This window comes from Cataglyphis hispanica, chromosome 10 (assembly GCF_021464435.1).
Source record: "Cataglyphis hispanica isolate Lineage 1 chromosome 10, ULB_Chis1_1.0, whole genome shotgun sequence".
Lineage (NCBI taxonomy): Eukaryota > Metazoa > Arthropoda > Insecta > Hymenoptera > Formicidae > Cataglyphis > Cataglyphis hispanica.
The window spans coordinates 7,785,959-7,812,574 of NC_065963.1; the positions used below are offsets into that span (position 1 = coordinate 7,785,959).

General features: G+C 35.8%; 4 protein-coding genes and 1 long non-coding RNA gene across 7 annotated transcripts in view; 4 read left to right on the forward strand and 1 right to left on the reverse strand.

The window, feature by feature from the left end:
• LOC126852420 (uncharacterized) overlaps positions 1-10,459 on the forward strand; it is a 72,767-nt gene extending 62,308 nt beyond the window's left edge. The window contains exons 4-5 of the long non-coding RNA XR_007687827.1: positions 6,671-7,035; positions 7,479-10,459. This is a non-coding gene — a long non-coding RNA (uncharacterized LOC126852420). The remainder of the gene's footprint in view (positions 1-6,670; positions 7,036-7,478) is intronic.
• Positions 10,460-13,304: 2,845 nt separating this feature from the next.
• Positions 13,305-17,245, forward strand: LOC126852402 (ATP-binding cassette sub-family F member 2). Its single transcript, XM_050597188.1, has 9 exons — positions 13,305-13,517; positions 13,777-13,973; positions 14,642-15,045; positions 15,136-15,299; positions 15,444-15,671; positions 15,747-16,134; positions 16,225-16,416; positions 16,497-16,700; positions 16,772-17,245. The coding sequence occupies exons 2-9, from the start codon at positions 13,793-13,795 to the stop codon at positions 16,913-16,915; spliced, it is 1,905 nt and encodes a 634-aa protein (XP_050453145.1). The 5' UTR covers positions 13,305-13,517; positions 13,777-13,792; the 3' UTR covers positions 16,916-17,245.
• A 358-nt stretch (positions 17,246-17,603) lies between these two features.
• On the reverse strand, positions 17,604-19,236 carry LOC126852415 (transmembrane protein 98-like). 3 transcript variants are annotated; one of them, XM_050597220.1, is made up of 5 exons: positions 19,127-19,236; positions 18,855-18,987; positions 18,675-18,784; positions 18,264-18,396; positions 17,604-18,192 (listed from the first exon to the last, which is right to left on the reverse strand). In XM_050597220.1, the coding sequence occupies exons 1-5, from the start codon at positions 19,132-19,134 to the stop codon at positions 17,917-17,919; spliced, it is 660 nt and encodes a 219-aa protein (XP_050453177.1). In that variant the 5' UTR covers positions 19,135-19,236; the 3' UTR covers positions 17,604-17,916. The 3 variants fall into 3 exon arrangements, with proteins under 3 accessions (XP_050453177.1, XP_050453175.1, XP_050453174.1); XM_050597218.1 differs by having other exon boundaries at positions 18,675-18,775; positions 18,855-19,208; XM_050597217.1 differs by having other exon boundaries at positions 18,855-19,204.
• A 138-nt stretch (positions 19,237-19,374) lies between these two features.
• On the forward strand, positions 19,375-21,405 carry LOC126852417 (ubiquitin-conjugating enzyme E2 J2-like). The gene is made up of 4 exons (XM_050597222.1): positions 19,375-19,940; positions 20,021-20,255; positions 20,346-20,474; positions 20,580-21,405. Exons 1-4 carry the CDS (start codon positions 19,825-19,827, stop codon positions 20,634-20,636), a joined length of 537 nt encoding a protein of 178 aa, XP_050453179.1. The 5' UTR covers positions 19,375-19,824; the 3' UTR covers positions 20,637-21,405.
• An 8-nt stretch (positions 21,406-21,413) lies between these two features.
• Positions 21,414-25,620, forward strand: LOC126852414 (ubiquitin-conjugating enzyme E2 J2-like). The gene is made up of 4 exons (XM_050597216.1): positions 21,414-23,025; positions 23,112-23,346; positions 23,420-23,548; positions 23,661-25,620. Exons 1-4 carry the CDS (start codon positions 22,901-22,903, stop codon positions 23,871-23,873), a joined length of 702 nt encoding a protein of 233 aa, XP_050453173.1. The 5' UTR covers positions 21,414-22,900; the 3' UTR covers positions 23,874-25,620.
• The last annotated feature ends 996 nt before the right edge of the window (positions 25,621-26,616 follow it).

Below are 26,616 nucleotides of genomic sequence, written 5' to 3' on the forward strand. Positions count from 1 at the left end.
TAATAATAATAGAATTATAAATTCGGATATAATTAGTACAAGTAGTCTATATCGTAGTATTGTGTGTACATCGAGTAGATGTTGTATTCTTACAATTAGTGTTAATATGTAATAATTATTATAGGACGCTCATATTTTATATCTATGGGCGTATCATAAATTTGTAATGGATCTCTCCATAATCCCCACGTGTCGCGCTTCTCAATTTCTCATTTCCCTCTCCTAGCGAAACTGTTTCCCCCGTCGCGCCTCATTAACCTATTTTCCCTCTCGTTCCCCGATTCACGGTTATCTTAATTTATTAACGGCCGGCCTGTATCCACGCGATCGATTACCAATTCGCACATGCAGATGATTCCCCTTCCTTTTCCCCGGATCGCCGACAGTTATATAAATCCGCGAGAACGCACGTCGAACGCGAATATGCATGTATTCTCTTTCTCTCTCTATTTCCTTTTCAATGTTTCCCTCGTACTCCCGTACGTTCTCGTCCTACATTTCCATTATATTCTTTTTGTCCATACCAAATGTTCCTCTTTTTTTCCAAAAATAAGTGCGATACATGATATAGACATTAATAATTTGAAAATACACGCTGAGATGTATCGGTGCGACGGTGTCGATAAAATGATTCGATGAATATCGTCGAATTCGACGTCGCACGTTTGCAATATCGGAATCTTCTAATTCAGCTTAGCCATAATTCAATAAAATATATTTAAACGTCTAAAAAATTTTTATTTATCAAAGATTAATATAAATTATAAAATTATAAAATTTTAAAGAAAATAACATCAAGTTTGGATAAATAAAAGAACTGTGAGAATATCATATTCCATTGTTGATACGATACTAATCGTAAGAAATATGTACTCGATTAAAACATATCAACAAATATTACAAATCGTAGAATTTGTGATTGGCGATATAATTCGAACCGTAATTTAATTGTATATTATAATTGGTATATAAATGACGCATTTTGGTCGCAAATTGATCGGCATATTGCTTACAGTTTCGCATTCAGATTTAATAATTATTTCCATGTTAGTACGCGCGACACGAATCGGAGCAAATATAACTTCGTCAAAGGGTACAAGCGCGAGCCTGCCAAATATTTAAACGTCACCTGCTTTGAATCGGTTCAGGGCATAATACAAACATCACTGACTGCTCCAAGACAATCGGATACTACGTGCCGGTGCCGGCGCATACTCGTACTAATAAATCACAGTTGTATACGCAAATGTTGCTAAAATTAAACAAGACATATCTCGTGAATCCGTGTCACTTCTTTTCCACTAGTATCCTTAATAAAACATACAACTGGAACGAAAATGAAATTTCATTCATAATGGAAAGTGCTGCAAATAGTCATAATAATAAAGATCGATTATCGTTCATTATTGGGCTTGTGGAATTTAATAAAGAAATAATAATGTAATGAGCAAAAAATTTTCTCAAATGATTAAACAGAACAGAAAAAATCTACTTTCATACATTTCTTCAAATATAATCATTATACTTTATTCATATATTATAGTTTATATTAATTTTGTAACATTACACACATGAGATTATCCAAAGTATCATGGAAATAGAATTTGTCAAAAACTGCTTCTATTCACAATCGGAAAGTCTAAGTCAAGATTTAATTTAATTAGATTGAGTTTTATTTTCCGGAAAATTCCATTGAACTTTACTCGATCATTGAAAATTTTATTAAGAGCTAACATTTCTTTATAACTTTCTCATTTCTTCTCATTTGCGTAAATTGTGTAAATATTATGCATAATTTGCAAGAAAATTGAGTTATTGAAAATTAAATTTTCAATATAATACAATAATAACATAAACGCTTTGATCTCAACGAATTATTAAGCTACTTGATTAATTATTTAACTAAACTTTCATTCGCAAAAACTTCTAATTGTTTAAAATTTGCTTTTTTTACGAGTGAGCGATTACCGATCGATTATTATTCTAGTTGGGTTACTTATATTGCGATCTGGGAGGTGACCCGTTTCTCGGACAGCCTACACATATATCGAATATGATCGGATAATCTAATGGTACATGCCGACATGTGATCACGATTGATCTGGGGTCATGGCATGGTATGACAGGAATCTCATGAGCTACGTCAGTTCGACTATGTCAAACCGCTCGGATTACTATTTCTACGACATTCTGCGTCGGCTCATTAAGAATCAATGAAATCCCAAAGCACGTGTCGAGGGCCTGCGCGTAGCAAACCTTGACCCTTTGTTCGAGAATCTTACTCTAAAAAAGGACATTCCCCTTCGACTCGTTTGTTCGTTCAAGTCTATCCAGGGGATTTCGCGTACCCTCTACATAACTCCTCTAAATCGTTCTTTCATTCTTTTTGCGAAGGAAGATAAAAACGAAGATTGTAACTTTTCCATGAAATGTTAATTTCGATAACGTTATGCATTATATTGTAAAAGTCCATATAATTTAATTTCTCATTTACAGAATTTACACTTAAATCACTTAATATAGTTAACAATATCGCTGAATAATAGAATTTATAAAGAATTTAATATTGAGCTAAAATTGATAAATTATTTTATTACATTATTTTTATAATGAACATTTTATATGCATTTAACGAAGAAATTTTTGCTTTTTTTAACACATCTAATTGGGGTATTGTATAGCAACGGGAATTGCAAAAGCAGAGAGATTTTGCCGCTCAAAGTAAAATTTGAAAGATCTTTTGTGTCCTGAGCAAAAAAAAAAATTAAAAACTACTAATTAAAGAAAAAGTAGAGAGAGAGAGAGAGCGCAGTTTATAATAAATACGATACATGTAACTTTCAATAATAAATTAAGACTAAGTGAGATTGTCTATTATTAACGGAAAGACAAAGTTTTTGTCACGTGTCAATAGCCAGTGATACATTACCCATGATATATGGGCGTCTGACCAAACTCGATCCCAAACTCCTGACGGAGTCTTACTCCGTCCGCATCGCGAATAAATCGACGATACTTTTGAAGTTTGATCCTCGTGCGGATTCTCTCGTCTAGCATGATAGGTTTACTTTTCCGTTAAACTTATTATCCTTGGCACGTTTGGCGACGGCTTCTCGCGCTCATTCACGCGATTTAATTAGAGGCAGGCGCGAGTTTCATTCAGAAACTTATCCGAAATGAGCACGTGCCAGCCAAAAGTGGAGCACGGCGCGAGTGCGCGAGGAAACGCAAGTGTCGTTCTACTTGAAACACAGTTGACGTACCCACCCGTAATTGAACCATTGAATGGCTTTATTATTATCGAGTCACAGTTTCTTCAGTTTCCGAGTAAGAAAGGAATTTGCGAAAGCACCTAATGAAAAAGATCTGACTATTATTATTAAAATACTTTTTCCCATTTTTTGGTTCTTCCTCGGTTATGAAGTTTGAAGCTTAAAATTTTTTATTACGCCAGAGAGAGTTACTGCAAGCTTGCAGGTATACTTTTTAAGTAAGTACTTTTTAAAGTAAGAAAAACACATTTATATATTTAGCATTATTCTCAAGAGAATTTAAGCTACTTTTTCCTCTTTTATTTAAGTTATTTATTTTTGAGGAATAACATGTTAGGAGTTATTTCTTTACAGGAAAAAAAAGAATAACATTTTTGACAAGAACTATCTTGAACTTTAAAGGGGGGGGGAAAAAAATAGAATGTTGTCTCTTCGACACTTTAACACGTCTTATCTCATATATAACGCGTACTTTATCAAATATTTTAACAATTGCAACTACACATATATGAAATGTGGAATAATAATTGTCTAATAATTTTGTGTACCTCGCATTCCCATTTTCGATTCCACTCGATTTGTCGCTCGAATATTTCGACGTGTGTAACTCGACGATACCACCGGGGTCGATAATTTCTCGCGAAATCCACAACCCGGCCGGCCGGGTTTTCTAATAAACAGTGACCAAAGAAAAGCCATAACCACTAAAAGATCAAACTGCAGCGGCTTATCCCGCGGCTATTGCACTATGCATCATAATGCGGGATCGTAAACAGTGTCGCTGTAGTTTGCGAGTAAACGGCCAATAGCTCCCATGCGAAATTCTTTCGAGCCGACGCCATCGCTGCAGAAAAGTGTTTGCAGTAAAAAAAAAGAAAGTACGTGAGAGCGGACGAAGAGGGGGAGGAGGAACGAGTAATGATAATAATGCGCATGCAACGGAGGAAGATAAACCGTCACGCGCTCCCGAGGGTGCCGTGCGCCGATTTTGTATCCCCTTCTCCCCTAATCCCTTCGTCGCAATCGCGTAAATCTTCGAGAGCACGCCGTTCATGCTTTATGGAGCCTCATTGTTACTGCCCGTGATTAAGCTTAACGCTCCTCGAGGTCTGTACTGATTACAGCGTTGGAAATGCATGACAGGTGAAGTGCGATGTTAGCGAATATTGTCGAGAGTATAAGTCAAATCTTTGTTATTTTGAAAGATAAAAGATTGATATGGACGGAGCTCTGACATTACGAGGAGCAAATTATTTTGTAGCACTATTTCATAATTAAGTGTAAAGAGAGTACATTTTTTATTTCTTATATTATATTATGTTAAAATAATAATGTAACAAAAAATTGATTTATGCAAATATACTTTTCCTTACATACATTTCATCACAGCGAAATTATTTTAATAGACGAATTTTACGCGACACCATTAATATTGATTAAAGCATTGACTATACTATGTATTATTACGGCGAAATTTCACGGTGGATTTCATCAAATAGTGTAATATTCTTTATATTCTATAAACAAAAAAATTTATAGTTTGTAATAATACAGTATTTGATATCTATATACGAGAAAACAGTTGCGAGATTTTCTGTCATGCTCAATTGCCAATTCTCTACGCGACTTTGTAGAAGAGCATTATACTTTTTACGATACATTACATGCAATTTCCATTTTTCCAGAGTAAATTGTAAAGAAATAACTCTGGGCACATGATTTCCGATTGACAGAGAAGATTTGCAACAAGAAAGAAACAGAGATCGCGAGCTGTCGTTGAAAAAGATGGCTTTGAAATGTTGTATTTGAGCCCGTAGTTCATGCCACACACACACATTTTCGAGACAGTGCAGAGAAAAGAGACATCAAATAAAGAATTTTCTTTTTTCTTCACTATCTAGTTTCTAATTTAGCATTATCTCGACTTTCGACATTTTACCCCATGCTTTACACTATCCCGCTAAATTCGCTTTTAATTATTTAAAAATGTAGCGGATCTGCGTCAGCTACATTTTTCAGCTTGTTCGATTAGATCGAATGTTTTCTTACTTGTCAAGCAAAGCGATGCTAAATAAGGACACGAGAATACGTGCTCCTTCCCCCTCTCCATCGTTTTTCATGGATCGTTACGTACCTTCTAAAAATCATCTCTCGTGCGAAGGGCCGATGGGTCCCTACTCGACCAATGTCCGACGATTTCTCTCATTCTGCTGGACGCCGCTCCTCATCCTCTTCTGTCCTGAAAGATTACGAGCGATCGTTACCATTACGCGAATCGCGACCACGTGACTCCGATTAACAAATTATCGCTGTTATCGAAAAAAAGAGGGACAGAGAGAGAGAGAGAGAGAGAGAGAGAGAAGAAGCTTGATTACCGAGATAAACGCACGGCAATTTTTCCTCAAGTAAAACATCAGGGTTTAAACGGCACAGTTTGCTAATGGCGTATCGAAGGTGTAAAAAAAAAAAAAAATAATTGACCGATCGTTTCTACGCACACGAAAGATTAACTACATCGTATCACGCCACGAGTTACTTAATACCTTTACACACGCCACTTAACACTTAACGATGCCCGGCGATTTTTCTCCTAAATGACATTTTAGCTCTCTTCGTCCATCATTTTTGTAGTACAGCAAAGTGTGTCTCTCTTTCGGAAAAATTCTCGCGACCCCTCTCGCGCTACTTTCTACTTTTTCAAAATTAGCAAATATTCGATGGTCAGGATATTTGACAAATATATGTCGTGTGGGAAATAATTAGTATTGAGTGCGCAAGTGTCTGACTGTTCGAATGTTTGCGACATTAATAGGAGATTTTTTTTTATCTATTCGATGCGCGATATTTAATGCAAAAATTATCTAACGTAACGTGTCAGTAAAGTGGGATTATTCGATATAAAGAAATAATGAGAATCGCGCACGAGCGAAAATGCGAACGTTTGCTCGCAAATACATTTGATTGTTGGAGTTTTTGCCGAAAAAGAATACAAAATAACGAAGGGAGAGAGGGCATTCAACAAAGCGGAGCAGCTACACGTGAAACTTTTGGTATACTAAAAGCACATCCGAAGAAACTCGCGGAATTGTTCGATTTCTAGCTCGTTCAACTCGCTCGCATTCCTCTCGCCGAGAGAATCCACAAATTGGATTCTTCCACGTTTAATCATAAAGTATCAGTGGAATTTAGATATTTAATTCATAAAACTTTTTGCACTGCAAAAGAATGATATTCTTTTGAAAACATAAAATAAAAAGTGTATATATATATATATAATAAAAGTCGAAATACAATATGGATGTACGATATATTTCGTTTTCTTTTGTCAAAACTATAAAACCGGACCGCGGAAATATTTCCGCTTAAATAAATTTCTAACATAAAATCTCATTTTCCAGATTTACTTTATTCGGAAATTCGGGGAGACGAAGGCACGAAAGCGAGGAATACCTAAACGTGGAAACGAACGCGAGTCAGGCGAATCGGGCCGATAAGACCGTACAGTCATTGCGTATGTCACCGATGATGACGCGTATATCAACCGATATGCCACACAACGTGGCAACACAACGTCGTCGATATAATCATTTACATAACCGACATTCAACTGGTTCTTGAACTTCACTCTTCGATTCCTTTCGCCGTGGCGATCCTCCTATGCTATATCGATCCACGACCCACGACCACAACTAGCTGGAAGGAGGGACCGGCGCGTGCAAGACGAACAGACCAACGGCGGTGGACGTCGGAGAGAGGGCAAAAGGTATTACAAGTCGTGTGTAATATTTGTTTTTTTGTTTTTTTTTCCTTTTTTTTTCATTCTACACTACGCACCTCGTGACACGCGCGTCGTAACGCAGGCGAGTAAAAAAGATGATAGCCGCGTCGCTTTAACGCGCCTTCGAGAAATATAAAATATATCAAGAAAATGCACTATATGCGTCTGATATCAAGAAAAACAACACGATAAACTCGTTTCTCAAAAGACGTCATATCGAGAAAGATGGAACGAATGTCGTTGAATCGGCAAAATGTTAAATTCTTCAATACCGGAAATGATTGCAATTTTAATAAGTCACGATGTTTCGTTCACGTGTCGCTATTTTATCCAAAACGAATCAACGTCCACTTTTATGCAAAATGAACTGCCATTATGCCAATAACAAAATTCGTAAAAATAACCAAAGCACTCCAATTTTTCTCAAGGACAAGGATTTCTAAAGCGACGATGCCGTGATTTCTTCTCGATGAATCTGCCGATGAACTAACCCGTCTTTTGTCGAGAGAAACGTCACTTTCAATATCGTTATCGCAGAAACGATTGCCGACGAAGGGCTGATATCGCGAAAAGAGGTTCCTTAATGCGTTGGGGCGAAAGCGAGGATAGTTGATCCGTTTTTGAGTATCGGCAATCATCCACCACCATTAGATAGAATAGTAACAGCACAAAATGTAATATTTCTTCAGTAGATTCAGTAGAAGATTCAATTTCTGTCGAAGCAAGGTAAAGTACACTCGAAACAACGTTCAAAAAGGAATCTTACAAAAGAGACATCGTCGACGACACTGACAAGACAGAGCCGGTATCGCGCATGAGCGAGGAACCGAAAGAGGCCGGTATATCGGGCCAGAGATACGTCCAAAGGGAAAATCGAGAGCGATGGGAACTCACCGCGTCCCACGAGGAAGAGGCACGTCGACATCGACACGTAGAAGAAGTTTTCGAGCGACACCTGTGCACACGGATTCGTGCAAAGCGACTCGAGGTCGTCGAGCTCGAGCGGCGGAGGTCGGAAAAGCGAGCGAGCCGGTTGCGCGTGGGAAAAACGATGTGCATACGATGCCGGTATATCGGACAAGAAGAGAGAGAGAGAGAGAGAGAGAGAGAGAGAGAGAGAGAGAGAGAGTAGAGTAGAGTAGAGTAGAGCCACCACGAAAATCGTGTGGTGGCGTGCCAGCCGATGGTCCCGGACCAACCCGATCGATATACCCTTTTTTCGAGAGTACCTCCTCTCTCTCTCTCTCTCTCTCTCTCGGCCACTCTCTCGGTTCGCTTCGTCTCCCTTTCGCCCGTTTTACTTGGTCTCGTTCACGAACTTTGCCTCACCCTCGAGACGAGACGAAGGTGGACGACTGGCCCCGTCTATCTTCGATAAAAACGAACGCTCTGGAAAACGCGTGGAAACGATCTGAATGGTGACAGACTCAACGGATAAATCGAGATGTCACGACGCGTGTCTCACGGGCGCGTAAACGTACCTGATGAGAGCGGGAGCGCGAGAACGGGACGCGAGAGAGAAAGAGAGAGAGAAAGAGAGCGATTCTCCTCTCCTTCACACTTGGCTCTCTCTTCTCCGAGACTCTATTTTTCTCCTCGCTCCTTCTCCTCCCCCGGCGGCGAAAGGAGGCAGGAGGAATCTTCCGGTTGCAGCTTTCTCACCTCGCCGTATAACGCCACGCGGGAATCAATACGCGCGCCTGCCTCGAGCCTTTTTCTCTCTCTCTCTCTCTCTCTTGTCGCGCACTAACCACCCTTTACGCTCGTTCACCCTCTCACCCGCGCGTTCACTTTCTCTATCTCTCTTCTCCACTCTTTCTCTCTCCGACACCCACCCTCATCGGCTAAACCCCTCGTCCACTCCGCCTCTCGCGATGGTTCGCTTCCTCTCTCCCTCCCGCGCGAGCGCACCCTTCGGAGTATAGTACGCTACTCTGCCGTACGTTGCCGAAGAGAGCACTTCTCCTCCCTCGCTACCTTGATATACTCGGACGGTGCACCGTATCTCCGTCCTTGTCCTTCTCTCTCTTTCCTCGCTTCGGACAGAGTTATTTCTCCTCGTGGAGGGTCGGCGAACGAAAGAGCACCTCGTCGACGACAATGACGGCGACGACACGAGAAACACAATTACAAACTCGCATGCACGTACGCACGGCGACGACGCGAACAGGAGAGAGAGAGAGAGAGAGAGAGAGAGAGAGAAAGAAAGAGCGCGTGAGAGGTGCACGCGTGAGTATATTTCGCGCGGGAATTGCGAGCTGCCCTTACGTCAGAGAACTGAGGACTACCCTCTCGCGGAGTGTAACGCGCCCCGCCGTATAACTACGACTATACGCTCGGCCGCCGTCGCGCGGACATGTCGAGGGCTGCGACACGCACGCAAGCGCGCAAGCGAGCGATAAAGACGACGAGGGTGCGAGGAGCAGGGCTGACGATGGCCACGACGACGACGACGACGACGACGACACCGACGACATGCTATATAGGTATAACGCGAAGCGTCGCTCGTTTTTCATCTTTGCCAACCGGACGCCCTCGATCGCGAATTGCGCCGAAAACTATCGATCTCGCACACCCTTAGTTTTCGAATTTCCTCGCCGGAGAATTTATTTTTTCCCGCGAATCTCTTACATCTCGATGAAAAGCGTGTGTAAATCTAGTAAGATTACGTATTCTTGCGATTTATTTGATACAATGTTGCAGTAAGATTTTGCTCTTTATGCGCAAAAAGGGTAAAAGTAAACATTCTTTAGAGATAGAATTAGTAGAGTATTGTAGATTCTTGAGATGTTTAAGAAGAAGTCGAGGAAAGAATTGGAATTTTTATCACTCCAAGAGGATTGTATCCCGATGCAAATCAGATAAAATTCTTTGTCTTTATGTATATTTTACATTTCCTCTATATTGCATAACAAAAGGAGAATATTTGACATACGATAAAGCGATGAAACTGTATTACTTGCACGCAGGGCGACTTAAAATTTTCGTCATTCTCTCCGAGAAACGGCGTTATGGTGCGGCGTCGATTATTGCATACTGATTACAGGAACATCTTAAGAAGCCCACTACTAAAGTAGATGCTTAAAGAAACTTTAAAGGCTGCCGAACAGATCCAACGGCGCGCAGTGTTCAAAGTTTTCATCAGAACTGACGTCTCTTTTCGACTAGCGCTTAAAATTCAAACTTTTGCGAGAAAGTTGTAATATAAAGGAGTACATTTTCATTAAGAATTACTAAGAATAACTTAAAACTAACTTGTTGCAAAAAGCAATACTAGCGATTTGGAAAAGTGAACAAAGTTTGTAATTTACAGTAGTTGCAAGACTGATAAAAAATTTTGTATGTCCTTGTTTTTCTTCATTTTATATATATATATAAAAAAAAATAAATAAAAGATATTTTATAAAGATATTTATGAATATTATTTAGCGAGATGTGTGTTTTGTTATTCTGCTCTCCCCATAGCAATATTGTATATTTAACAATAAGTTATAAAAAAATCCTAATAAGTATATATAAATATAAATAAATATATATATATATATATATATATATATATATATATATATATATATATATAGCTTACGTTTACGAGATTATTAAGCCGTTTATTTGAATCGACAAGTTGATGAATTTGTTTGTATTTTCGCGATTCATTACACCTACCAAATCATTTATCATCGATAATAGCGGAAAAGAATCAATCAATTTTTTATTGTTGCTAAGGCATCTTAGTTTCTATTTTGAATAATTTCTCAAAATAATCAAAAAGATAATTATTTAAATTGCAAAATAAAAAATGTTTTATAATCTAAAGTAACTTTTAATAAAAGAAATAATTAATGAATTGGTAAATCGTTTTTTTTTTTTTTTAATTATTTGTGTTTATATTTTTTTCTATAACTGCATTAGCATACGTTTCTTTCTATATTGTTGTAGGAAAAGATCTCTTATTTACAATGCACATTTTACATTCGAGTTGATAAGTTATCCCTCTTAAAAGTGATCGACAACTTAAAAGATTTAGATTTAAATCAATGACTTCTTTGTCGTTGCTGACAATCCTAAATGTTCTACTTCCGGTTCGGTTATTCCAGTCTGGAATCGATTGGGGTGATCCCCTCGTGTCAAAAACACTTGTCGGTATGGAAGATGTCACGTTAATTCTTGGCCTAGGTAAGGAAGTATTTATCCAATTGTCAGCTCATAAATTTTAGGAACGTAACAGTCGGCGAATTAAATTTTCAAATAAAATCAATGATGAATTAAATCCATCGAACTCTCGCGACACATCAAATAGGAAATGTCATAGATTACAAATTTTGATAGCGAATATTAATATTGAATAATTTAATACAGCGTTTCATTAGATAATTACGTTATACATTGAACGTCGAAATCTATATATTAATTGTTAATACGAGATAATTACTTGGGTATGGAAATTATGTAAGCAAAATCACCTCGTTTTGTTAGACATTGCTACTTGTACAAAATAATTTTAATTTCTCATCATTTCGATTCCGTTCATGGCTTTGACTTTTAGTGACGAAATTTAAAGTAATTATTCTAAAATTGTTTGAAAAGATGATTATTCACGAATTATTCATCATTAATAAAAATGTTAGAAAAAAGTTTAACACAACTCTAGTATACGGTGCTGCGTTTGGACAAGATTTGAATGAACGGCGGGCAGCATTCACACCTTTTTCAACCCCTTTCTTCTACTCGCGACCTCGTCCACTTCGAAAGCTCCGATGTACACTAAAGGTTACGATGGTTGACACGCGAGCGTTGCCGCGTGCACATGGATGTCACATACACTTGGCCATCTACGCACGAAATGCACAGGCGCAGTAACGTGTCGAAGATTTTTTCGCAAATCTATAAAAGAGACGTTCTTATATAATTTTCTGATTATTTTCAACAAAAGAGATTGAGAAAATTGTCCGCAACTGAAATAGATTATATGTTGGAATATTTTTTACAAATAATTTTTTTATTCAATCATGGATAATTAAGGTTATTAATAGTACATCAAGTACATAATGATTCTTCGTGCTTGCAATTTTCCCTCCTCCATTTTTTACTCAAGCGATTAGATTATGATCGTATCGTATCTCTCGCGAATTTCAATCTACCATCCATCGTCAAGATCTGGCCGTGACTCGCAGTGGAAGAGATACGTCACTGGTCGGCCGCGTACGCATTACGTCGATCTGGACGTGCGGCTTACATACAAACGCCGATACGCTCGCTCTCCCCCTATTTCCATCCCCTTCTCCCTTCCATCGGCACGTACTACGGGAATACTACGTTCTGTGATGCGGGGCAATTAAGCCCGAACCACCCCCACTCGCGGCCCTTCCACCCACGCCACCAACGAACGACCACACGGACTTCGGACCTGCCGCGGGGGCGCAAGTCTGTGTCTTCTTTTACCACCCCCTACCGTTTATCCATTCGTTCATTCATCGGAAAGAACACACCTTGACCGGCTTCACAGCTTCAAATCGGGGAAATCCAGAACCGTTCGATAAACCAAAGAAGAAATGTGAAAGGCATCACGTTATGTGGTACGTAATTAAAATTTACAGTGCTCATGAATAAACATACAATTTCTAATATGATCGATAAATAATAATAATATATATAATAAATTTAATTTGAAATTATTAAATAAGTTGTATTTAATATTTGATTTACAACAAATTACAACAATATATAATAAAGATCAATCTATAATGAAAGTAACGTGTTACTTTCTAGTACGTTTTTTAAAAGCATTTAAAAATAAAATTTAAGAATATATAAATTAAATATGTATATATAAAAACATTTTAAATTACACTTTTCATAAAAATTAAAGTTACATTTTGATATTTCTTATGTATATATATATATATAATCTTTTGATTACTTATCTTTTCTCGAGTAATTATGTTTTCTCGTCTTATCTATATACTCATCTTGATTTAATAATGCTTTTGACTCCAGTCGTAATAATTGCCCAGATGATGTACGATAAATTTCTTCTGTTATATTATCAAGAGTCCTTAATAATATTTCAACATGATATCGCGCGCAAAAGGGACAATGAGATCTCATCTACAGTCGCGAGTAGGATCTGTCGAGTGACAAGTGGTACACGCGGCGCCATCTGCGTTGTCGATATGGCAAACTCGGCCGTCCAAAACGATACATGCGGCGTCACCTATGCATGGATGCGGCAAGCACGGAATCATTTTGACGGTTGGTTGCCTCCATCATTAAATGCACGTGTGTTAGCCTGTCGCACGGCACATTCGATTTTTGGCGCACAATTAGATAATATTTTGGAGTGTTTCGCGCGATCAGAATCGCGGAGAAAAATCATACGTGTGATAATTTTTTGAAGCGTCTCGTTATCACGAGTTTCCGCGACGGATCAGCGAACGATATCTGGTTTCTTTTGTGCTAGACTGGAGGTGAGTTTTCCGAACCCTCACTCTTGTAACGGCTCGCTACTCTCCTTGTCGTGACCGTTTACGGCGCTATGATATAACATTAAATATTTTTGCATTCTCGTATTCTCGTCCGCGGTGTGTTTCTTTTTGACACGTGTCCGCGAAAAAGCGCCTAACCTACGTCTTATATAACGCGGCGAAAACGCCGCGACTGCCAATAGGCCGCCTTTCCGAGGATGGTCTTTCGTTCGTGAATTGTAACGACTGGGTAAAATTATAGGTGAAAGAGGAAGGCAATGCCGTCCGACGCAAAGAAGAAACAGCAGCAAAAGAAGAAGGAGGCCGCGAAGGCGAGGCAATCCGGGAAAAAACCGTCGCAGAGTAACAATCAAAAAACAGCCGACGATAATAAAGACCAGAATCCGACGTTGGGAGATTTGCAGAATGGAACCAATGGCACGGCTATTAGCGCCGAAGGTAGGTGTAAAATTATATTATTTTTTATTTCTTCTTTAGAGAATTTCAATGAGTTCTCATACTTGAATCAGTTTGTAGTTATTTTTAATGTTTAATTTTTAATGTTATGTTATATATTCATGCAATATTTTAAGAAAAATATTTGAAAAATTAAAACACATTTTTAAATGCTATTTGCAAATGTTTTTAGAAAGTGATGTACATTTTTTGCTTTTTTTAAATATTTACAAAATTTATATTTAATTTGGCATTGTACTCTCTCTTTAGTATGAATTGTAATTTAGAATAATTTCAATACTTTTACTTTCTAAAAATTATTCAAAATGCTGTCATACATATGACAAGACAAATAAATTTGAAATAATCTAATCTAAATAAGAATAATTAAATTTTTAAACATTTTAAAATTTCGTACACTTTAATATAGTATAACCTTGATATATTTAATCTTTATAATAAATACTTATATTATTTGTCATAGTATTTTATTGTGTTATTCTAGACTCATCAATCTGTTTACAAAACTTTATATTCTATAAAATAGTTACATACACTATTTGCAACTACCTATGCTTATTTCATCAAATATTTGTATTAGCATATATATATATATATATATATATATATATATATATATATATATATATTTGTATAATATATATTTGCAGAGGCATTATGTCTGAAATTGGAAGCAGATGCCAGACTCAATGCAGAAGCACGTTCATGTACCGGATCATTGGCTTCGCATCCGCGCAGTCGAGACATAAAGATATCTAACTTTTCAATTACTTTCCATGGCTGTGAACTGCTGCAAGATACCATGTTGGAATTGAATTGTGGCAGACGTTATGGTTTATTAGGTCTAAATGGTTCTGGAAAATCTACATTGCTAGCAGTATTAGGAAACCGTGAAGTTCCTATTCCACAGCAAATAGATATTTTTCATTTAACTAGAGAAATGCCTGCGAGCAATAAAACGGCTCTGGAGTGTGTAATGGAAGTTGATGAGGAGCGTGTACGATTAGAGAAGCTTGCTGAAGAATTAATAGATTGCAACGAAGAAGATGCTCAGGTTTGGTATAAATTATTTACATTCATACTTGCTATAATCTAAAAATTTTTATTTAGAAAAAGAAAAATATTTTTTATGCCCAAAATATAGGAACAACTCATGGATGTATACGAGAGATTAGAAGATATGGCTGCCGACACGGCGGAAGCTCGTGCTGCTCATATTTTACATGGTTTGGGTTTTACTGCAAAAATGCAAAAAATGCCTACCAAAGATTTCTCAGGAGGTTGGAGAATGCGTATAGCTCTTGCTAGGTATGTAAAAACTTTATGTACATATATACACACACACACACACACACACACACACACATATATATATGGTTTGAGTATACAAAACATCATTTATATATGTGTTATATTTAGATTTTACAGCATTTTTTTGGCATTTTTTTTCAGAGCACTTTATGTAAAACCGCATCTATTGTTACTCGATGAACCAACCAATCATCTTGATCTGGATGCTTGTGTATGGCTGGAGGAAGAACTAAAAACCTATAAACGAATACTCGTTATAATCTCTCATTCTCAAGATTTTCTCAATGGAATTTGCACCAATATTATTCATGTGAATAAAAAGCAGTTGAAATACTATACTGGTAATTATGAGGCATTTGTTAAAACAAGGTAAGCTACAAATGGTAAAATGCTCCCATATCTTATAATGTTGCTGATTCTTTAATTACATCAATGTTTCTTTAGAATGGAGTTACTTGAAAATCAAGCAAAGCAATACAATTGGGAACAAGATCAGATTGCACATATGAAGAACTATATTGCACGGTTTGGTCATGGTTCTGCGAAACTAGCTCGACAGGCTCAATCGAAAGAAAAGACTCTAGCAAAAATGGTGGCTCAAGGTCTGACAGAAAAAGTTGTCAATGACAAAGTGCTAAACTTTTATTTTCCTTCGTGTGGAAAGATTCCGCCGCCGGTTATCATGGTTCAGAATGTCAGTTTCCGCTACAACGAGGATGCGCCTTGGATTTACAAGAATCTGGAATTTGGAATCGATTTGGATACTAGACTCGCATTGGTTGGACCAAATGGAGCAGGAAAAAGTACGCTGTTGAAACTGTTGTATGGCGATGTATGTATCAATAAATATATGTTTTATTTATTAATGTCTCTGCATTCGTTATTTTTTTCTTTCTACAAAATAAATAATGTCGTGTTACAGTTAGTGCCGACAAGCGGAATGATTCGCAAAAATAGTCATCTCCGAATCGGCAGATATCATCAACACTTGCACGAACTATTGGACTTGGATGTGTCACCTCTTGATTACATGATGAAAGCTTTCCCTGAAGTCAAGGAGCGTGAGGAAATGAGAAAGATTATTGGTCGCTATGGTCTAACCGGACGTCAACAGGTATATCAAAATTTATCAAAGTGATTTGTTTCAAAAACAGCACTCAAATATATCATTATATCATTTTATTTCTTTTATAGATTTGTCCTATTCGTCAACTGTCTGACGGTCAACGTTGTCGAGTAGTATTCGCCTGGTTGGCTTGGCAAGTGCCTCATCTGTTGCTGCTTGATGAGCCTACTAATCATTTGGACATGGAAACGATTGATGCGCTCGCCGATGCCATTAATGACTTTGATGGTGGCATGGTCCTCGTTTCGCATGATTTCAGATTGATTAATCAGGTATGTACATTTTTCTGTATCATCATTACTCTAATTTAATCCGATGTATATTTTCTATGCTCAATTTGTAGGTTGCTGAAGAAATCTGGGTATGTGAAAATGGCACAGTTACAAAATGGAGCGGTAACATTTTAGATTATAAAGAACATCTCAAAGACAAAGTTCTCTCAGATAACCAAAAGAGACAAAAGGATTTGGCAAATCGGGGCAAATAATAGGAGTTTGCACAATTTGCCACATTTCTCTCTTTTTCCAATGCACTATGTCTCCATTTATAGAAATTTTTTTGCGAAAAATCGTAACATACTAATTATCACTGAATATACGCGCCAGTTCATAACATTTCAGTGATGATCGGTCAGATTACTTATTGTTAGTTAATTTATTAAAGTATTAAGTCGAAATTGTGGATTCTCTGTTTGACAACCCACAAACAGTTGCGGCACAGTATTCGCGACACATTAGAAATCTAGACATCTGAAAAAATGTTCGTGTATATTGCAAATTGAATCTAAATAAATTACTGACGATTGATTAATGATAAATATATCTTAAACTATGACATGAAAGTAGAAAAAAAAAGACGAAAGAAACCAACGATTTCTCTTTTATGATTAAATTCTTTATTAAAAATTCTCATCAGTCTATAAAATAATTTGATTCTCTTCAAGAATATAAAATATTGTAACATGTACAAATATACGCAGGTACGATCGATTATAGTCCTAAAGTACATTTTTATCTGTATACGTATATAAATAACTATATATAATAATATAACATATGGAAGACACACCGTTTTCACATATATTTCTGCATACTGCAAAATATTCTTAGTGAATCGCGTTTTTAAACGATATTAAAATATATTCTTTATGTGATACTTTCAATATAAAGCACTGATGAATTTTCAGTAAATATAATCTTCTATTCATTTCAGTTTTATACTTTGAGATCAGCGATGATCTATATTTATGTATTTGTCCGCCCGAAACGTTCCTATATATAATCCTTTTTTTATACACTACATTTGTAAATCTGGCAATTGTATTTATTACATTATGTATATAACTTTTGTTGTGACCGCGTGACGACGGCAATTAACCCAAAGCCACCATGAGAAAATAAAAATAGACATCAAAGAAAAAGTTAGATAACTGGAAAGTACCAACTGTGCGAAAAAGAGATTTGATTCCATTATGAAACAGATATATGCTCAAACTGGTGTAGAGGCTGGGATAGAGCAGGCAACTTCTTGAGCTAATGCAGCATTTCTCAAGACCAACAAATGCGTATCCATGTCATTTAAGGCTTGATCGATGAAGGCCAATTTCCTGACTTGACTCTTTGGCACACCATGCTTGGTTACTAATGCCAAGTGAGTCACAGCCAGTACTAAAGCTGCCACTCTGGCCTCTAGCAGTCTGGCATCCAATGGTGGATACAGACTGCGGACAACATCGTCTACACGAGGCGGTATACGTCGAGCAACCTGAGCAAGAATAAAATGCAATAATCTGATAGAAACAGCACAGAAAAATAACATACAATGCTTGCACATACATCTACTATTTCTAGTGGGACAGTGTTACTATTGACAGTTCCAGCAATAGTGGTAAGACTGGCTGCAAGAGTATGGCAAGATCGAAGCACCGCTATACAAGGTGGAGCCAAGCCAGTGGCATCGTCTATCCATCTAAAATATGCAATAATATTATCTTCCTAATAAACTGTATGTTAAACATTTAAGTTTTCACAAAAATTAATCAACATGGTAAAAAAATAAGAAATCGTAAAAAACAATCTTGATAAATTTTGTAGCATAAATTAGCTTAATTTTATCAAGATGTCAAAAAGAAAAATAATAATAATTTGAATAAAAATAAACTAATGTAAATATGATGTTATTTATTGATCGCACCATTCATATTGCAAAATATAGTGCTTCGTCAATGTTTATAACTCTATTCGCACCTTTCAGCACCTGCCAGCCATTCTTCGCTCTCCCATACATCTAGTCCCAAGCCGGTGATGTTCTCTCCTTCAAGTAGATCGGAACTTAACTCCGCAGAGTCCTTTTGATTCTGAAAAATAAGAATATGGCATTCCTTGCTAAGACTATTTAACAGTTTCCGACTCTGTCATCAAACTCACATAGTAGCAACGCTGCCTGCGACAGATAACCAAGAGTACCAAGAGTGCACCAAGAAAGACCGCAGCTAATGCACCCAACGCAACTGCGACCACTGTCTCCATACCAGTAGCAGTGGCCGGTGGTCCAGCATTGCTTATGGATATTGATGAGCTCATATTATTAAACACGAATATAGTAGTGGCTACCAATCGACGATCTTTCAAATCGAAGCGTCGATGAAAAAAACTAACCGAAAGCCCGAAACAGAAGATAGCATCAACCACTAACTTACATTGACATTTGGAACAAAAATATCAACAATCGAACAGGTTTGTCGTGTAATAAGCCATTCTCCCGTTCCCGTCTCCCACTTCTCGCTTCCCGCTAATGATGGAGACGACGGTGAGAGGCGGAGACAGTCGCGGATTTTAAGTTTCATTCATTGTACGAGAACAGCTTGTGATTGGTACGTGCGTTACGTAAAAACGTTCGAACCTCAACAAATGATCGGAGCATTACATGAATTAGTTGGACCAATCGGGAATCGGGCAGACTTCGTCAAGGTCAAGTCAAGCCTAGTCAAGACATGCTCTTCTGCTCTTTACATCCCCGCGTGATAGCTTGCCGCTGGCAAATTTCGCCTCATCGGCGATCACGTTTAGGCGCATCATTCGTTTCATCATCCGCTCTTCCTTCAAACCACGGCTACGAATCGTAGCTCGTGGCTTGGATTTGTTTCAACTTCTGCGCGATTGCATGTTTATTGTCACTACGGACGACATAACCTGTACCACTTTGCGACGTTTACTTCGAATTCAACGTCAACCTTGTATACGCCGAGACCTCTCGATGACTATCGTTAACTCAGCAGCAAATAAATTTCGGAAAGATCATCATAGCTGATACACTGGCCAAAGAATATATATTAGAACGAATATAAGAGATTGGGCATTGTCTGTTTGGAGGTAACATTGGGCTATACTGTACAGGATGGACAAAGAAAGCAACAGTGCGATACCCAGATTGAGACAGGATTATCTGCATCTCAAGATGGATCCAGTACCATATATTCTTGCGGAACCAGTACCTACCAATCTATTAGAATGGTGAGAGATATTTTGTTTAAACAAGTACATAATACATCTTTAGCACGAGCAGCTTAATATAGATATTATTTGTATTTCAGGCATTATGTGGTTAAGGGACCAGAAAGTACTCCATACGAAGGTGGATATTATCATGGGAAAATCCTATTTCCAGAAGAGTTTCCATTTAAGCCACCTAGCATTTATATGTCCACACCAAATGGCCGATTTTGTGTTAATGCAAGACTGTGCTTGTCTATTTCTGATTATCATCCAGAAACATGGAATCCAGCATGGAATGTATCTACTATTCTCACTGGCTTGCTTAGTTTTATGGTATAAGTTTCTTTCTGTATAGGGATATTAATATTATAAAAGAGATATTATAAAAGAGCTTTATATCAAATAAAGATTTTCTGTTTACAGATGGAAAAAACTCCTACACTCGGTAGCATAAATACAACAGATAATGAAAAGAAACAGCTAGCTATGCAGAGTTTAGAGTACAATCTTAAGGACAAATTGTTCTGCGAGCTCTTTCCGGAAACTGTTGAGGTATTACTCTATTATATTGTAAAACAAGCACACAATTATATACAGACTATATAATACATTATTGAATTGGTTTTGGAAATTATGATCTTATCACATATATTGTAGGCAATCAAAACTGAATTGGAACATCGGAAAGGGAAGAAACTTGATGAGCCAAGATGAAGGAGTTGAATTTTCTACATCTTGTCAGATGCCGATTTTCATCCTGATCTGTCCTCTTCTAAAAGATTACAAACTTGTAATCTTTTAGATTACAAGTATTTTTATGATTATTCAAGTTGTTGAACATAATGAATCATCACCGCTATCAGGTGCACAGCAATTTTTAGACATCAGCGCTTAAAAAGTACAAAAAGATTATAACGTTTGATAGTTACCTGTAACAAAAACATAAGTGTAAAAAATAAGTAGTTGATCACACAAACATTTAATCTTGGACGCTTATAATATCTGTCGCGGAAGATATTTTTTACGCCCAATTTATCTGACATACAATTTTTGAATTGTATATATATATGACACAAGTTTACAGTTTTTGAACATAAAAGAGTAATGAAAATATCAACGAGAAAACATATGCTAATAGTGAAAGAATAATATTTATCTATAACATTTATATTTAATCATAATTGGCAGTTTTTTTATTTAGTAATTGGCTAAACGTCATCAAAATATTGAACAAATCAATGCATTCGCGCAATTTTCAATGGACGAAAAACACAATCTTCGTAAAATTTCTAAGACTTCTCGAACTTTTTAATTTTATGATAGTAATTGTCTACATTTATTTTGTCAAAAATATGTATAATAATTAGATTCTTTTATTAATTAAGGATTTAAAAGAATGACTATTTTTAAAAAATTTCAAATATTTAACAATTTAATAATTGGTAAGTCTTTTTCAGTATATATATATATATATATATATATATATATATATATATATAAATAAAAACTAAAAACTCAAAGTAATACGGGTTTACTATTCACGGCTCGCACTTAATCAATTTTGCAATATAAATTCGATAATATATTTTACTAGTCGACTTTTTTTTTAAGCATAAAATACTTAAACAGAAGATATTTTATTTAAGTATAAAAAGTTCTGTGTATATTATATGTTATTTGCTGAGAGTCAACTAATTCTGATTAATTTATGTAATAGATGTGATATATATGTGTTAACATAAACAGAATTATTAATTTTTATTGTTTGACATATGCAAAGAAAGATTAGATTAAGAATGAATTATATAATTAGAAATTTTGTTATAGATGATTCTGTTCCAATTGAATTAATCATTTATTAAGTTGATCATAATTTGATCAATTTTTTCTTTTTCTCGAAAAGTACATAGACGAGATACTATTAAGGACCATGGGTATTTTTATGATCAAATGGGGCTAGTGATAATTGAATGATATTGATATTATCGGCCGTTTTGCTGCATTGAAGATAATTACACTAATTATTTAATTTATATACAATTAATTTTATTCATCCAGTCATTGTTTTGTTAACGAAAATGCATCGACAGAATCATTAAAGACCAATTAGTTTTATATTGGAAAAACACTCGCTACACGCTATTGTAGGTAAGTAAATCTTTGCATTGTCGAGATGATAAAATAGTAATCTTACAATAAAATGTATATTTTGTTGTTCTTAAAGCAGTTACATAAGAGATCTATACATTCTCGACAGTAAAAACAATAACTGGATGAACTAAAATAAGGCTCAGCAAGTTTTTCTTTCAATTACACTAAATCTCATAAGACTGCCGGTTTTTAATGATATCTCGTCGCGTTGATATAGATTTATAGATAATCCATTACAAAGTGATTCTCGATTTAAGTGTTCGAAATATTAATTTTTCCCGCCAATGTGACAACACTGCGCGCAAGCGGACGAATTCATTGGACTCTGGTAAACTTCATCATATGCTTTCCATTGTCGCGCGACAGCTCGCAGCTGTCAAGTTACGTGGATCATCGATGATTGTATGATCCCATCGAAACACACTTCTCGTCTAGCATCTTCCGCTCCAAGTAACTCCGAGACCGAGATCATCGTCTTGTTGCGTGTTCGTCCTCATCATCCTATATAACGTAACCTATTTCATGCGACGTTTGCAAAATTGTCAGTCTCGGTAATATTGTCATCAATTTCGCGAATAAATCCCGCCAAGAAATTGTCGTGATAGCTGTTTTCACTTGAAGTTTGCAATGTGCAAACATTTCGCGATTTGACGGTACTGAGACGGCGACGAGAAAATCAACTTGTGACAATTGTACATTGTCAAATTTGTAAATATTGCGAATTAAGTGCGAGCCGTGAAGATTTTTAATAAGCTGGGCGAGAAATATATAGCGACGAGTATAGGAAACTGGGAGATAAGATCTGTTCGGAGATAACAGTGGGCTATATGGTAAGGATGAATAGAAAAACTAACAGTGCGACAGCCAGATTGAAACAGGATTATTTGCGACTCAAAAAGGATCCAGTACCATACGTCCTTGCGGAACCAGTGCCTTCGAATATATTAGAATGGCAAGTGTTTTATCGATATTCTGTTTAAATTGACTTTTTGGTTGGCTTCGAGTACAGAGTGATTAATACAAAGCTACTTGTTTTAGGCACTATGTAGTCATAGGACCAGAAAAGACTCCATACGAGGGTGGTTTTTATCATGGAAAGCTCATATTTCCAGGAGAATTTCCGTTTCAACCACCTAGTATTTATATGACCACTCCAAATGGTCGATTTAAAGTCAACACAAGATTATGTCTTTCCATTTCCGATTTTCATCCCGATACATGGAATCCAGCATGGAGTGTATCTACCATTCTTACAGGCTTGCTTAGTTTTATGGTAAATATATCTAGATATCTAGAAATAACATCAAAAATATTGAAAAATCTTATATGATATTGTATTTATACAGATTGAGAAAAGTCCCACACTTGGTAGCATTAATACAACAGATTATGAGAAGAGACAGCTAGCTGCGCAGAGTTTAGAATACAATCTGAGGGATAAGATGTTTTGTGAGCTCTTTCCAGAAACTGTTGAGGTATTTTGTTATATACTGTAAAATATGTACATAAACTATTATATCAATATGTCATTACTGAAATATTAGAATATTCTTATTTGATGTGAGATAACATATAATATTATTGCAGGCGATCAAAACTGAACTAGAACGTCGAAAAGAGCTTGAAAAACAAGCAAGGCATCAGTCCACTGCATCCGAGGTCTCTTCCTTGATACGAGATCAATTACAGAGAGAACAGAGCCCATTACATAGCGCACTGGCCAATCTCGTCGTTATTATCGGCTTTGCAGCATTCGCGTACACAGTGAAATATGTACTGAGGAGCATAGCTATGGAATAAGTCGGAATCTGAATTTCAAATCGTAACGAGCACGAAATGGGAGAGTCATAGCGATCATACGTGTACATTTTGGAATGCGATGAAGAACACAAAAAGAAGATATTAGGCTCCAATATTTGCCTATTAATCTATCGTTCAAATCTGTGCAATATACGGTTTTGCACAGGAGAACTTTTTCCAGCGTGAAATTTTTGAATAGTTTGATAGATTTTTATATCAAAGTTGATTGTAACATACAAGCTGTATTGTAACCGCGAATTCTATTCAAGCTATTCATCAATGAGGAAGAGTCATCGCAACCTCTCTTAATTCAATTGAAAGAGATGTGTAACAGATGAAACAATTTAATCATAGTGGCTTCCCGCCTCTTTTATATCAGATTTGCACTCTTCTAATAATGTAGAGGAACTAAGTTTCTTTGCTTATGGTGCTGCAACATTCTTCCTTTCATGAAATTTTTTTACACTTTTAAGATTAATTAGAGTCAAAATATATCCAGAGAGAGAAATACACATTTTACACAATATATCTACCACCTAGTCTTGTTACAGAGAATCTCTTGGATAGAAATGCACAAATTTATTGCACTCTACAATGTGCCAATGAGAGTAAGTCTAAAAATGTAATTAAAGATCAGATTATGCTTGATAATCTAACTTATTCCATTCATTGAACAAGTTTATTTTGTAAATAGATATTGTAAGAACAAAGAAGCACGTCATATATAATAGAAATAGTCACTATATTAACATAACAAATTAATCTGCCGAATGTAACTGTATTCATTGAATCATTACCTCGAGACTTTCTTTAAAAAAAAAAAAAAAATGGTTTAATTAGCTTTTTCGCTATGAATGGCGTATGTATATATACATATATGCCTTTTTATTATATTTATTTTTGCATATAAGATGTCAATTATTAATAATTGAATATTTGATTGTGAAACGATTTGATATCCGATAATATCTCAATCTATCTAATGGTAATGTGGCAAGTTTTTATAAGATATGAGCAAAACTTTTCACAACTTTTTATTTTAAAGTATTTGATACATTTGATGCATCAATTTTATAAAACCAAAATAAATACTAATGTTGTGTTGCTAACATCTTTTGTATCGCAAGGTGATAGAGAGTTTCATAAGTCAGTAGCATATAATAGTAATAGTTTCATACCGAACATACATAGCGAACGCTTTTAGTCTCAAGCGCGCTGTATCGTGAAAGGGTTAATATATTTCTCATTTATTCTTTAAAAGACTCGTGGGATTATTTTTCTATTTTTTTTTTTTTTTATACATGAATTTCTTCCATTTAAATATTTCCAATATTTCTTCCTTCATTGGCACAAAGAAAATATTTACAAGGTGTGCAGGTAAATTCACTCTCTTCCATAATTATTATTTATATTATATTGAAAAAGAAGGAATAAAATTTTTTCTAACTTTTGGATAAATGTTAAAGTATGATTTAACTATATTGAAAGTAAAACTATAATTAATTTTTGTATATTTATCAGTGTGTGTATGATTGATTTCTACGAGCCACAATCTTGAATTTTATTATACTTAATCCCTCAACAGTGATAAAATACAATATATGCTTATACATATTTTATCATCATATGTATAAACATGGAGTAGATATTGTAATTATAATATAGTTGATATGACAAAATAATGTAAATATAACATTATTATTGCTAAGCACATGAACATGTGGAATATAGTTTACTTATCTGAGAAGATGTTTCAAAATTGTCTCATGAAGATTTATCCAACATCCAATCAATCCTTTGTAATCCAGTTTTACTCATTTTATATATATTTAAAACATTTAAAAAAAATACGTACACTATGTGTTTCAAAGAATTAATATTCTATTATGGAAAACTATAAATAAAACAGATATTGTTTGTTTCAATATTAAAATATTTATAATTTTCGAGTTTTATACACATATATTATCAATTATAAATTTAAGAGATAGATACAAGTAAAAAATGTTGGAAATTAAGAGATGAAAAAAGATACAACATCTATTTAAAATTCTCGATTCTGTAGAATTTTATAATGATCGTATTATGTATCATTGTAAGCAAAAATTTTATATAACGTAGTAATCTTTTAAAATAACAATGTAGAGTTAGTATATCATACTAACAGAAATAGTAAACAAACAGAGAATGAGAGAGAACACGATTTTCTCTATCGCTTTTTATCTCTCTCTCTCTCTCTCTCTCTCTCTCTCTCTCTCTCTCTTTGCAATTAAAAGGCGATCACATTTATTAATAAAATAATCATCTAAGATAAATAGATAAAATACGAATTATTACATTTTGCGAAAGAGACAAAAGAATAAGATAAATAACTTTAACTTTCTTGGAGAGAGAGAGAGAGAGTTCATATAAAGAAACAGCAAGCATTCTCTTATCGTAGCGCGTGGTTTACCATTTCGGTAAACTGTTGGAAATCTTGCGCGTTGAATTGCTTCGTTGTCCAAGTGCGCTCGAGAGGAAGGACATGTCCTGTGAACCGAGCGTGCGTCTTCTTGCCGATGTCGTGTTTATTCCTTCTTATGCACCGCAGATAAATCGGAGCACGGCTAAATTTTCTCTTTCTCCGCGTTAGTAACTGTATGTGTTTATATTAACTCTTTCAAAGTCTCGCGATTGTATATGCGATCGTGTGTATATTAATTTTTGGTTGACTCTTTTGTGTTTAAATTTGACTTTTGCCTTT